Consider the following 14,471-nt stretch of genomic DNA (forward strand, 5'->3'; position numbering starts at 1 on the left):
GCACAAATATTTGATTTGTTTTATAAGAGGGCAGGCACACTGATAGATAAGAGGGATAAAAAGTACAATACAAGAAGTAAAAGTATTGGAAATTGGAAATACCGAAGAAATGTTCTTATAGTTACTTTAAACCACTGGGATCATGGGAAGGATCTTATCTTTTCTTATAGTTGGAGTTATGCCATGAAATTATTCATCATCTTAACATCCCACAGCCACAGTCTGTCTGTATGATTGAATAGACCAGTGGTTCCCAAACTATTTCATGTCAAGGACCCCCAAATTGACAAAAATTAGCTTGCAGACCCCCCATTTGAAAATATACACCAGGGACCCCCCAATGCCCCCATAAGAGAAGTTTGTAGCCTACGGCTCCACCATTTTAATTTCAAGGACCCCTCAGTTTGACATGCATTAGTCTACGCCTCTACGGACACCCATTTGATGGCATTTCTATCTCTGGGACCCCCAATTTATACTGTAAAATCAATGTTAATTTAACTCTGAGTGTGTACAAATGGAACCAAAATGGACCCGTTAGGGTCCATTCGGTTCCATTTGTACACTCTCAGAGTTACAGACCCATACAGACCCATTTGGTACACTCTCAGAGTTACAGACCCATTTGGTACACTCTCAGAGTTACAGACCCATACAGACCCATTTGGTACACTCTCAGAGTTACAGACCCATTTGGTACACTCTCAGAGTTACAGACCCATACAGACCCATTTGGTACACTCTCAGAGTTACAGACCCATACAGACCCATTTGGTACACTCTCAGAGTTACAGACCCATTTGGTACACTCTCAGAGTTACAGACCCATACAGACCCATTTGGTACACTCTCAGAGTTACAGACCCATTTGGTACACTCTCAGAGTTACAGACCCATACAGACCCATTTGGTACACTCTCAGAGTTACAGACCCATGCAGGTCCATTTGGATACAAACTATCATTTAGCTGGGGACCCCCTGGAACTCCCTCAAGGACCCCTGGGACTGGGAGTCCCCTGACCCCACTTTGGGAATCAGCTGTTGACAGACCATCCTTGGCAGGAGGCTCCGGATTTCCGGAAGAATGGAGGCGAGGTCTTCCCTGACAACCACAGACATCATTATCATCATCATAACTCTAAATGGAGGCGAGGTCTTCCCTGACAACCACAGACATCATTATCATCATCATAACTCTCACTGGAATTCTAAATTTAAAATACAACCAGTCATTGAAAACGTCTGCCTCTATAGTCTGCCTCTACAGTGCAGTCTCACTATATATTATTACTATAAATTATATTATTCCTGCAATTACTTATATATATTGGCTACTATTACAAATTCTAGTGGCTACTATTAATAATTATATTATTACCATTAATAAGCTGATAATTAAATCATTACAATACTATGCCACAATAACTAATTCTATATTACACTAATACAGTATAACTAATTGTGTTACTTACTAACTTACTACTAGACTGACTAATATTACGACTTCTAGGCTACTATCCCTAATCATATAATCATACATCGACATTCCCTAATCTACAGCTATATAATTAATATAACTATGAACTATTCTCTGATGTCAGTCCAACAGTGATAAAACAGTGATAAAACCGAGGTAGTCCTCATTGGTTCCAAATCCACACTCTCCAAGCAACACCTCGGTTTCCCCCTCCCCTCAGGTTAAGAGTCTGGGTGTCGTCCTCGACAGTACACTATCATTCCACGCCCACATCAACAACACCATTCGGTCTGCCTATACTTCCACCTCAGAAACATCAACCGCCTCCGCCCCTCACGCACCGCTAACAGTGCCGCAATCCTGGTTCATGCTCTCGTCACCTCCCGCTTGGACTACTGCAATTCCCTTCTTTTTGGTCTCCCCCACAAACTTCTCCATAAACTCCAACTGGTCCAGAACGCTGCAGCACATATATCATCACCAGAACCCCTGTCATCAGTCACATGACCCCTGTTCTACACTATAAGATCCTTCTCCATACTTCAAGGCCATTCATAACCTCGCCCAACCCTTATCTGTCTGACCTTGTTCACGTCGACATTCCCACCTGACATTTGTGGCAGAGTGCCCGCCTTGCCCCTCACCTCTGGAACTCCCTCCCCCTGATATAAGAAACATCATGGACTCAATCACCTCATTTCAAACCCACCTGTTTTGAGTGCCCTGAAAGGCGCCTTATGAATAAAATGTATTATTATTATTATTATATATGGAGACGCAATATATAGAGTGTGTCACAAGGCGTGACGGACTGATATGGTGGCGAGACGGAGTTTTCATAGTAATCTACGGTCGCAATGAGAAGAGAAGAGAAGAGAAGAGAAGAGAAGAGAAGAGAAGAGAAGAGAAGAGACCAGACCAGACCAGACCAGGGAGGGAATAAAGTTGATTTGAAACACCATTTATTACAGTCAGTCAGAATAGGAAAATAGATTGACATCAGTGCTTATCATCCCGTCATCACTTGTACTCTCTCATCTCCAGAAGGAAGCGTGTTAAATGTAATGATGTCATTAAACAGGACTTTGTTCCTAGACAGAGGGACGTTTAGAGTCACACAGAGCCGACATGACAAACGGGTAAAAAAGGTGCATTTCACAGAATATTTGTCTTTAACATCAACATTTTGACCTCTTCAGTGGTCACTATAGCATCCCAAAGATCACCAGCCAATATGTCTACAGGGTGGCCAATGGTAGACCAACTCCAACAGAGCATGAGTCTGGTAGAGTAAACGATCAGGGTAAGCCAAAACTGTAGAAACAGTGAACAAGTATACTTTATCAAGTATATACTTGACAAAGACCGCAAGGTCGAAACGTTGTATTTTTTGCCTGGCTGTCGCTAAATAAAGTTTGAAGCATCATTAAGTGATTTGCGAGCCCCTGCTTTCTTTTCATGGTAGAGTGAACTACTCATATGCATTTGTCTAGAGATCCCCATCTGAAGAGTTTGTGCCACATTTCAATCTTTTGTTGAATTGACAAAATGTAAGAAGATTTAAATAAGGGCATATTCAACCCATGAGGGCCGTGACCCATAAAAATGGTCCACGACCCAAACTTGGGTCCTGACCTGCTGTTTGAGAAACAGTGTTCTAGATAATGTCTGGTAGAGTAGACCAACATGTCATGTCATAAAGGCTGGTGAGTGGTGATCATTTAAAATTCTGGTTTACACCATTTAAAAATTCTTTCTTCAATAAAATAAAATAAAAACGTAATTGTATTATTAATAACAATAAAGTGCAAAACAAAAGCCAGCAGATTATAGGCTTAATGACAAGGGGGGGGGGGGGGATAAAACTGCAAACAAAAAGCACATGAAATAATTTCCTGTCTGAACGAAAATGTGTTTTCTTTTCAATGACAATTCTTTTTTTCTATTATTAAACCAAATCAAAGTTTAAAACATTGAAAACATGAAAGCCATACATAAGATACCCCACAGAACCAAATATATCTTAGATAAAAGATAATAATACAAATAAAACTGCACTTCAGATACCTTTACAGTGGTAGGACACAGCAAAGACACACGTCAACAACAATAAGCACATTTATGATGAATGAATTACTTTTACAGATGATTTAAAACAAACAAACAAAACAATGAGGAAAGTGATGGCATTTAGAACCCTGTACTCCTGACTAACAGTCTCATTACACATTAGAGAACCAAAAACACCTTGAAGTATTATATTAATTTATTTGATTTAAAAGTAGTTTGAAATCAAAATGTATTTAACTTAATATTTAATGTATTTATAGTTACTTAACTTTCCCATAATATGCTGAGTCTTTGTTGCATAGTGTATAACAGTTGTGGCAGGCTCACAGACCTAGCATCGACTCCTGGACTAAACACGTCCAGTCATTATGTCTGGTGATGTGGTGTTTCTGCCCTGAAGCAAAACAGGTTCAAAAGAGTAGTGCACCCGCAAAATGACCTATTTTCTATCAATTACACACCACATGAAGCCATCTATTTTTTTGTCACATTCCTAAGCCAATAATTTGATGTCCGGCAGAGTCTGCGGTTGTGTCTCCTACCGGAGACTCTGCCGGTCATCAAGTTATTGGCTTAGAATGCGACATAAACTAAAGAATATCCATGAATTCAAGGATTCATAGTCTACTGGAAATTCCATGAACCCAGAAATGGTGATTAATGCAAACTTTTCTGATAGAAATGATATAGGCCTAATGGATGAAATTCAGCGTGGTTGCTTAAGGGAGTGTAATAATTAGAAAATAAGTATTTTTTTTGTCCGTCTGGGTATCAATAAAGGACCGTCTTATGGTTAGGTGTGTAGATTTAAGGTAAAGTAGGTATGTGGATTTGACTTAAATTGAGGACATTTGGTCATTAATCAGGATTGGAGTCTTCTGCTATGTACAGTATATGCCATGAAATGTTAAATCATCTTAACAGTCCACAGAACTCTGTATGATTCAATAGACCAGGGTCAACATGCATGCACGCACACGCACACTCATGCACACATACAGTACAAACTGACAATAGCATGTTGTTTCAACACCTCTGTCTTTCATGTCACTACTTACTACGACGATTGAGGTACTGAGCTGGACTCATCCAGGGCTGTTTAGAATAAGCAAACGTAAACGTGTTTTTCTTTTTCCTGTGACACTTAGAGGTTTTCTTCTATCAAAATGTTACCTTTTTCCATTTAGCTTTAAATGCAATACATCACAATTGGCATAAAAAACATTCGGATTTACACATAATTTCTGCTGAATCCTCGGCTGGAACTCAGACAAACACGCTAGTTTCTAACACATCGCTGTCTCCATATAGCAACTGATCACCTGTCACAGCTAGAATCAAACTGATCCGTTAATGTAAATTCACTTCCAATCCAACCCGTTCAGCGTCATCTACTTTTGTGCATAAATCCATAAATGATATCTAGATTTACTAAGCCGGTTCTTTTAACTTTTATTTATTTATATAAATCTATGACACTTTGAAGACATATCAGTCCCTATGTACAGTATGTAATGATAACTGTAAACTGTTTTAATATCTTTTGATAAAAAATTACGAAATAATACTAAAAAGGATGTTATTTACAGTCTGAGTGAATGAGATTTAACTTTAGGAACTAGAACAAGAACTCTCCAGGACCAACGTTGAACTTCCCATCAGTCAACCTGTGCGTCCTGCAAACATGTCAATTTGTTAAATCACTAAGGTTTATTTGGGGATATCTTGTTTTAACATTAAAGCAAAAATGATGTTATAGATTTGACCTCATGTCAATGTCACCACCTCTCGCTGTAATTGTTTTTTATTTTATTTTATTTGAATCCCCAGCAACCCCACATATTGGGTTTGATGACAAAGTTTACAACACAGAAGTATGTCTGTTATGACGCAGTACAAAATGTTTTCTTTTTTAGTTTTACATTACCAAATGTTTTGAGACACCAGTATTCTTCAATCTACCATCCTTGTCTGGTTGAATTGAAATCACTGAGGATCATTCATTGGTTGATTGAACTGAAAGTATATGAATCCAAACAACCAAGCATCCACAAACAGATTGACAAACAAAGGTGACAAACCTCATTTGATTGGTCATACCCAGAGAAGACGAGACCAATAATCAAATGGGCACATATGGGTGAATTTATAGGCCCCGGCCTAACCCATCCTAACTGTAACCTCATCAAACCATGTCTAAAGTTAACTCCAGCAAAACCATGCCAAAACATACGTACTGTAACCATACTAACAGTCCATGACCTCGACTCCGACCAATCAAAGGACGCTTTATGAAAGAAATTCTCTCATATGCACCTGTTTCTTATGTCAAAGCGCTGCTACCCGAATCCCGATTCATTTTCTTTGATTACTTGACCCGTTTGTTAGTTTGAGCAACATGGCTCCACAGTGAACGATCTCTCTCTCTCTCTCTCTCTCCCTCTCTATCTCTCTGTCTCACTCTGGCACTCCATCACACACATTCACATCACTCACAACACTAAGTCGTCAACAACACTGCATGAGGTCACCATTACACTGGTCATTGCCTGGTTTCCAGTGAACGCCAAACAGGGCTGGCTATCATAACTGCTAGCTGCTGCTTTCCACAACCAAGCCCCAGCTTAACCGGGGGTCTCTGCAAGACCTGGGCTCAATTACATAAACCATTTTGGTGCTTGTTTTCTATAGACTCTGCGGTTCCCACTTCCCAGGTATGACTGGTGAGGAAACTACCTGAATTAACCCTGCAGTGGGAACTCTGGTGTTCCTCTTTATTCACCTACGTTTCCCATTTCAACAGCTGGCTCTTACACTCCGAACATTCACATTAACTTCCAACAAGAACCATATTTCACTTTGACACATATTTACATGTGGTTTAGAACACACGGTACTCTATGCTATCCTGGGTATCTGTAGTGATGTCTCAGGTTGTCATTTCAAAAACCTAGCTTCCAACGTCACTGTATTTCACCATTATTGTTTATAGTGTTTTCTGTGAAGATACACACTTTGTAACGACAGACTGTCTTGTGACAGTTCTGCGCCTGGAAGGCCTTTAACATAAGTTAGGCATAATACTGTAGAGTCAGATGCCTGCATATCCCATTGTAATAACATCTGTTCATCTAATTCCATCACATAAAAATGTTTTATCAACGCCAACATCATCAGTCAGCTCTTAGAGAAAGTGCAATCATTAAAGCACCATATTATGTCACTCAGAAATACTAGGGTAGTATTTTTGATGCAAATGACATAAATATTATCACATATAAGTTATTTTAACTTTTAACAGTGCAAACATAATTTCCTTTCAGTATAATTCAAAAACAGCTTGATGGTTTGGGGAGTTGAATAGATAGTTTAAAACTGCTATTTTTGCTTTTCACAAAATGAAGGAAACATTAATTGTCATAAAATAAAATAACAGAAGATATATAATAAAACAGGCTAGACTTACGCTCCCCATCTTTCTTAAAATAATATATAATAAAAACTCAAACTCAATCCACTGAGCATTGTTCTGAGACCCGGCTAGCATAACATACATTAGTTTCATTCTTTCAATCCAATGATGCGAATAAGCCGTTTGTTGGTTAATTAGAATTTGAACAACCAAACAAATCAGTTGAAGTCCCTTTAACAAAATGTCCCATAATTGTCTCACACACACGCACACACGCACACGCACACACACACACACACACACACACACACACACACACACACACACACACACACACACACACACACACACACACACACACAGCATTCAGTATAACTTCTCCTTGATATGTTGGTGGAAACGAATCTCAAACTCCAGCAAAACCACAACAATAGGGATATTTATCCACCATTCTACACCAGGAAGCAGTATCGACCGTTCTACACTGTAGACTCCCGTCATGGAATGACGATGACCATGGCGGGGGGTCTCATTAGGTTCATCACACGATATCACCCTCATAACACATCACTGTGTCACTTTACTGAAGCCGACAGTGTCCCATCAGGGAGCTGATGAAGTGTTAGTGCAAACACCATATGGCCACATACAGTACAAGAGCCTGGGCTAAGCTAGCAAACAGGAAACGTTCAGGCGTGCGCTTCATGCGCGCCTGAAGCACCATTCACTTCCATTCTATGCGAGCAACGTAGCTTCCCTTGGTGGTGTCCAACCATAGAGTAATAAAAGGATAGAGACTGAACCGGGGCGATAGCCCCGCCCATGCACACACCTAGTCCTAAGAAAGCAAATGTACCTGCAGTGGCCTTTAAATTACACTACGTAACGTCCACAACATCCAGTCTTTTCTGGCAGAGATGATCAGGACAAAAGACTGTTTATACGTTGATTTGTTTGCATGTTTAACATAGGCCCAGTTTAATAATAATTTAATTAATGTAATTTAATCAAAATCCCATTAGTATCGTATTGTTGAATTGAAGGTTTAACCACTTTCAACTTGGCATGCCTACTTTCACTATAGAAGTGTCATTAACTAGCAGTTTGTGCTTGGAATCAAATTTCTTTGTGCTGAGCTGAAGCATTTGTGTACAATGTAGGACAATGACATCACACGCCTACAGCCAACTGCATCCTATAATGCCACTTTGTCACACCTTCTGTTGCTACAGCTGTCAATCAGCCTAAATCAAATGAGGAAGGGTTAAACGTCAATGTTGGTTGGTTACTATTGTTCTGAACATTTTAGTTTCGTTACAACCGTGCATTAAGTTAAACTTAATCAAAACAGGAGCGGACACACATTCGATGACTGCTCCCAAGTGCTAAAGTCACAAGATGCCACCTGTCAATCAATCAATCACTTTGAAAGAACTTTGGATGCAAGAGTTTGAATGAATGGGTTATAAACAATTAAAAATTGGGGTCTAAAATACATAATACTCAGTCATAAAACTAAATACTGTGATTTGGGGCCTGTCTGTCTGTTTATTTTCGTATATAAGTGAGCAATGACCAGCCGAAGGTTTGAGGACCAGTTGTGTGTTAGTGTGAGAGCTCACACTGCACTGATATTTAACTTCACCATCTGCTCACCATACTCGTTAAAAAAGGGGGAGAAAAGAAATCATGTAAAACCAACCCCCACACTCATATGTGGAACTGAAAAATGTTCTATAGTTTGCTTTTGTCCTCACATTTGGCTCTTTTTTTTAAATGGACCATGATGGTTCTTTGCGGAACCATTTTTGGAACCATGTGTGCATAACAGTTTTGTGCTCCAAATTGAATCTTCTGCATTCTGGGGGGGGAGTAACACATAGAACTATTATCTATCAACTGACCACCAACGACAACAGAAAGACACGACAAACCAAAGCTATAGAGAACACACATTCTTTAAAGAGAGCAGGTCAGGACTCAGTGTCACCTGCAGGTCAAAGCTATGTAGGAGATGATTGCTTCGCATCGTGCGGTGAACTTGTAGAACGTCTATTTTCGAATAGCCAAAGTATGAAATAGCTGGTAAGTGTTTCTAAGTGGTTAATGTTTACTACCATCATTCTCTACCTAGCATTCTAGGGGCTCCATTTTCGTCGCGGCTTATCCCTAAACCTCTTTGCCTTTTTTTTTTTACTATTTTGCAAAACAAAAGAAGAAGATTGATCATTCATGTATAATCGATTAAATCGATTAGTGGAGTAACTATTGCACCCCTACCGTCCTAAGACTGTAGTTGTCTGGGTTTAATAGAGTACCATGTTGAACTTGCCTAGTATAGTACAGGGCTCTGGATCTAGACATCTACTACGATCCGTCTCTACCCGGGATTAATCTTAATCTCTAAATGTGGATCATAATCTTGCCAATTTGAAATAACTTCATAGAGTCTGTATTTAATCCATTTAGATTCTACGATTCTACAAATGCCTTCTAAAAACCGACAGTTTTCTGAAAAACCTATGTTTTCTATGTCAGTGGTTCTCAAACATGTCATGTCAAGGACACCCAGAATTATATGTAATTGCCCCCCCAGAAGTTAAAAACGTTCGCTCTGAAATATATATATACTGTATATTCAAAGATTTGCACCACATTTTCACGATTTTTCAAAAATAGCAGATCTACAAGCTCATAGCGCAGCACCGAGTGCCGCGCTATGAGCTTGGGGTTAAAGGGGTTAAAGATGTCATCTATGCCTCCCATTCTAGAGCTGGAACATCTTCCTGTTTGAGTTGACCTGAAGGTGACAAAAAAGTGTCCGTCCCTGTTTGAAGAACCTTCAGAAGGTTCAGACCCGTAGTACCTCTATCGGACCTCACACCGTACCTCTTTTCATTTTCTTTCCTGCTTTCAAGGGATAGTTCACCCCCAAATGTTCTAGTGATTATACTCACCCCATGGAGCCGAATTCATGGAGATTTCTTTTCCTAAGCCAATAATTAGATGACCGGCGAGGAGGAGACTCAAAGAGTCTACATTGAGTCGACTCTGCGGTAATTCTTTGGGTGAACTATCCCTTTAACTTAAGCTTATTTCTTCTCTTCTTTTGTTGTCTAAATTTCCCAAAACGTCCTCTTATCAGCCAGAATGGTAAGCCTGTTTCGAGACCTTGATGATGGAAGTAGATGAGGAGGCAAGGAAGGAAGAAAGGAAGGAAGGAAGGAAGGAGACGAGGAAGGAAGGATCCACATGTGAAGCATGTGTGCAGGCCCAGCAGTAGAAGGAGTCCATAGGTTCAAACACAGTCAAACATGCAGTTTTTTTTTTTGAGGGAATCACAGCAAACTGGTTACTGGCTGCCTGGCCGTCCCAACCAGAGCAGCGTCTGTACAAAGTGCAAGGAGAGCTAGAGGAGTTACTAGTGGTTACTAGTGCTTTTGGTTTCATGTATCCCTCTGCGATTGGTCGTTTCGTGTGGCCACCAATCAGGGATTTCCACCAATGGAAGAGAAGCAGAGGGGAGGGGTTAGGGGAGAAGCCCCTTACCATAGGAAACGATAAACAGGCAGGCAGACAGACGTAGACGGACATGAGGAAGGAAGGAGGAGGGAGGGTGATTCTATTTATACTACGTTCGGTTTATTCTCTGTCGCACAGCGATGTTGTGCACTGACAATAGCACGACCAGCTTATAGAGCGGCCATGTTCTGTCCCGCGACGCCGACGTACCACAGAGTTACTTCACATTCCTCTCCTCTCTTCCTCCGGACTTCTCGCCCCTCCCTGCGGGAGCGACAGAAGTAGATGAAGACAGAGGAGGAGCATTGAGGTGCCGCTCCTCCTCCTCCACTACAGGAGTCAGTGTGATCTCCACCTCGCCTTCCTCCTCGTGGAGCGTGGGAAGAGGAAGAGGAGGACGAGGAGGAGGCGGAAGAAGATGCGGCGGCTTGTCTATCTTCTGAGCCGCCGGCTGGGTAACGACGGCGCCAGCGACAGTCCCAGCCATGGGGACGGTCTTGTTGGCGCTGCTGTTGGGAGCCCTCTGGATCACCTCCACCATGGTGGCGTTCTGGAAGAGCAGCACGGGCCTCGGAGGCGAAGGGTGAGGATGGTGGTGACGCTCCGAGTTCCCCAGGGGGTTCCGCGTGGCGCTTTCCGCCTGGCACTGGACCACCACGCCGCGGTGGGCGACGGACTCCGATGCCAACGACACGGAGGGCAGCTGTCCCGTCAGGACCAAGCCCTGAGGGTCCTGGAACACGATCTCCACTAGTGGATGGGAGGAGGAGGCCTTCTGGATCACCCCGCCGCTGAGGGAGGTGATGATGGGGGGCTGAGGATGAAGAGGCAGAGGAGGAAGAGCAGCGGGGGGAGGCAGAGGCGGCGGGGGGTCATTGGGCCGGGCTTTCCTCGGCCGCCCTCGCTTCCGCTTCACTGGCGGAGGGGCGTTGCCCGCGGCCCCCGCCGACTGCTGCTGCTCCAGGGAGCGCTTGTTGGCGTTCAGTCTCGCTCTCTGGACCACCGAGGTGGGCGTCGCCGGGGCCACGGTGAGCGGCGAGGCCTGTGGGGGCCCCGGGGAGTGCAGGGGCGAGGTCAGCTTCTCCCGGTCGGTGTACGACAGGCAGCCCTGCGGCAGGATCATCAGAGGCACCGCCCCGCCCTGTTGCTGGGGCAACGTGGCCATGGCGATGACCTTCACGCCTCCACTGGCGGAGGACGAAGTAGAAGACGAGGTGGTGGCGGCCCCCAGTCCAGAGGAGTCTTTAGGGGCCAGGGAGGGAGGGGACGAGCGCACATGGGACACATGATGGGACTTGTCCGGGACGGTGCTCCGAGGGAGGATTCTGGGTAAATGCTTCATGAAGTCCTGATCCATAAAAACAATAGTTATAGTTATTGATGTATACTATAAATAATACATTTAAATAACAATTCAAAAGTAACATTCAAATTAGAAAACAAAATCCAATAGCAAAGATTAAAATAGGGTGCATTTTGCATCCCAAAACGCAGTTTATAGTGGGACCCAATAAAACGACCTCTGTATACACATGATGCACTACTGTACTGTTTATTCTAGTTTTAGCTTTAGTTATAATAATCATTTCTTCTTCTGTTTTCTACATGAATATAACCACATCGAATATAACGTCGTTGAAGTGGGACTCATAAAATGTCCCGGGGACTCATCTAAAACACCATCCCTGCATACCGGGACTCATTACATTGAAAACCTATTTACATCACCGCAATATAGAAAAATTGGTAGACCAAGATCTAAATGTGACAGAAAATAATTTAAAAGGAAATCTTGTTATGTTAATTTAACGCCAAAGAGTGTACGGATGGAACCAAGGGACCATTTGGTTACGTTCGTAAACTCAAAGGTTAAAAACTACGGTGTTTTAATGTAAACTGGGTGCACATGACCATCAAGCAAGTCTGAGTTTTCAGATTCCATCTCACAAAGGAATAAACACTATAATGTATACCTGGAAATCTCTGCCTCCTGCAGAGCGCAGGGAGGAGGAGGAAGGAGGAGTCGGCTCAAGAGAGGAAGGTTTGGTTGGTGCCGTCTTGTCGCCCGACTGAAGCTTCGACGAAGACGAGGAGTCTTGGTCTTCCTTGACCCTCTGACAACGGACACAGGTTAATCATCGGTGTGTGTGTGTGTGTGTGTGTGTGTGTGTGTGTGTCCTTCCAGGTCTTCGTCAGGTATGACCAGGCGAAGACCCGGAAGGGTCGAAGCGTTATTTTATTTGTTATACTCTTCAATAAGTTTCCTGGGAGCAGATTAGAGATACTGTATCGGTATCGGCCCTTTTTGGTCATATCGGTATCTGCGAATATGCCAGTCTAACCACCGATCCGTTCGAGTTGCCCAAACTGCAAGTGCACATTTGAGTGAGGAGTTATTATTATAAATATTATTCTCTGGTATCGGTATTCGGTATCTGCTAACACAGGTGGTATCGGGATCGGATCGGGAATGACAAAAGTGTATCGGGACATCCCTAGAGCAGATACTGTATGTGCGGTCAACCTCCTTTCTCATCTTCTTTTTATTCCCATTGCTCAAACTAGTTCTATGCAGATGGGGTTCAGATGGGGGGGGGGGCACAAAACTAGCGTCATTTGTATTCTTGACCTATTGTCTACCATATAGCGCAACTTTTGTTCAACTTTGAGCACTCTGTCACATGGGACAATGGGCTCCATTTTCGGATAAGGGGTTTATCTGAAATAAGGGGTTTATCCGAAAAAAGGGGATAAGGGGTTTAGAGGGGACGAAAATAGGGCTTCATTTCCGTCACCGCTAAACACCTTATCGCTAAACTTCTTTGCCTTTTTTTACTATTTTGAAAAACATTTTTGAATAGTTAAAATGTATTGGCTAGTTGAACTATTCAAAAATGTTTTTCGAAATAGTAAATAAAGGCAAGGAAGTTTAGGGATAAGAATTTACAATTTAGGCATATATAAAAAGTAGTTATCATGAAACATGCGTAAACTAAGAACGTAACAGTGGGATATCTATATCATGAAACTATATACCGGTACATACTATACTGTATTATACTATACATATGTACTATGAAGTGATATGACTACATAAAATGCAATTCTAGTGATGTCTACGTAACATGCTATAAGTCTGTATAAAACGTATCTAATTCTACATAAAGTGCATGTCTAAGGGGCTAGGGCAAGTGCTACGGGCCATGATGGAGTCTGAAAAGGTGGGTTTTCAGACTAGGGTGGAATATTGAGGAGTGAGGCTGCAGTTCTGATTGTAATGGGAAGTGCGTTCCATAGTTTTGGAGCCAGAAGGGAGAAGAGTTTGGTAAGGGGTTTAGCGGTGACGAAAATGGAGCCCTATGACTTTGTGCTGCTGGCGTACTATAGCGGCGTAGTGATACTGGCCCTTTTTTATTTTTAAATTAAAAATGTTCTCTGTTTTTCACTGACATTTCTCCATGTATTCAATCTCAGGCCATCACAGGGTGATTTTTTTGTGGTGTGAAGAATTCCTTTAACCCATTTTGGGCGGGAACCCCTTTTGGTGTTTTAAGCATTACGTTATACTTTAGCTATTGAAATATAGCAGATCTACAAGCTCATAGCGTGACACAGAGTGCCGCGCTACGAGCTTGTAGGTCTGCTATTTTTGAAAAATCGTGAAAATGTGTTGCAAATCTTTGAAAATATATTCTTTCAGAGCCAACGTTTTTAACTCCCTGGAACAACATAGTTTCAGATGGGGGTCGGCGGCCAATTACATATATTTTTGGGGGTCCTTGACATGAAAATGTTTGAGAACGACTGACATAGAAACATGGCTTTTTCAGAAAACTGAACTGGTCTAAATTAAACTGCATTAGGTTCTGTAGACCATGTTGGTACCTTGTTTGAGTCCATCCCTCCATCTGCACCGGCCTCTCCTTTAACAGACACTGGATTCTTCTTTATTACTTTGTGTGGTTTTGCTGGACCACCTGTTCTCACAC

The 14,471-nt window shown here is 42.1% G+C and overlaps 1 protein-coding gene across 1 annotated transcript in view; it reads right to left on the bottom strand.

The window, feature by feature from the left end:
• Positions 1 to 9,699: 9,699 nt before the first annotated feature.
• rfx5 (regulatory factor X, 5) overlaps positions 9,700 to 14,471 on the bottom strand; it is a 9,905-nt gene continuing 5,133 nt past the window's right edge. Inside the window, exons 8-10 of the mRNA XM_080787001.1 lie at positions 14,368 to 14,459; positions 12,456 to 12,596; positions 9,700 to 11,830 (exon numbers count right to left, since the gene is read on the bottom strand). Coding sequence (XP_080643127.1) covers positions 10,700 to 11,830; positions 12,456 to 12,596; positions 14,368 to 14,459 — 1,364 coding nt within the window. The 3' untranslated portion in view covers positions 9,700 to 10,699. The remainder of the gene's footprint in view (positions 11,831 to 12,455; positions 12,597 to 14,367; positions 14,460 to 14,471) is intronic.

The sequence above is a fragment of the Protomyctophum bolini genome (genome assembly GCF_963924005.1).
Source record: "Protomyctophum bolini genome assembly, chromosome: 17".
NCBI classification, from domain to species: Eukaryota; Metazoa; Chordata; class Actinopteri; order Myctophiformes; family Myctophidae; genus Protomyctophum; species Protomyctophum bolini.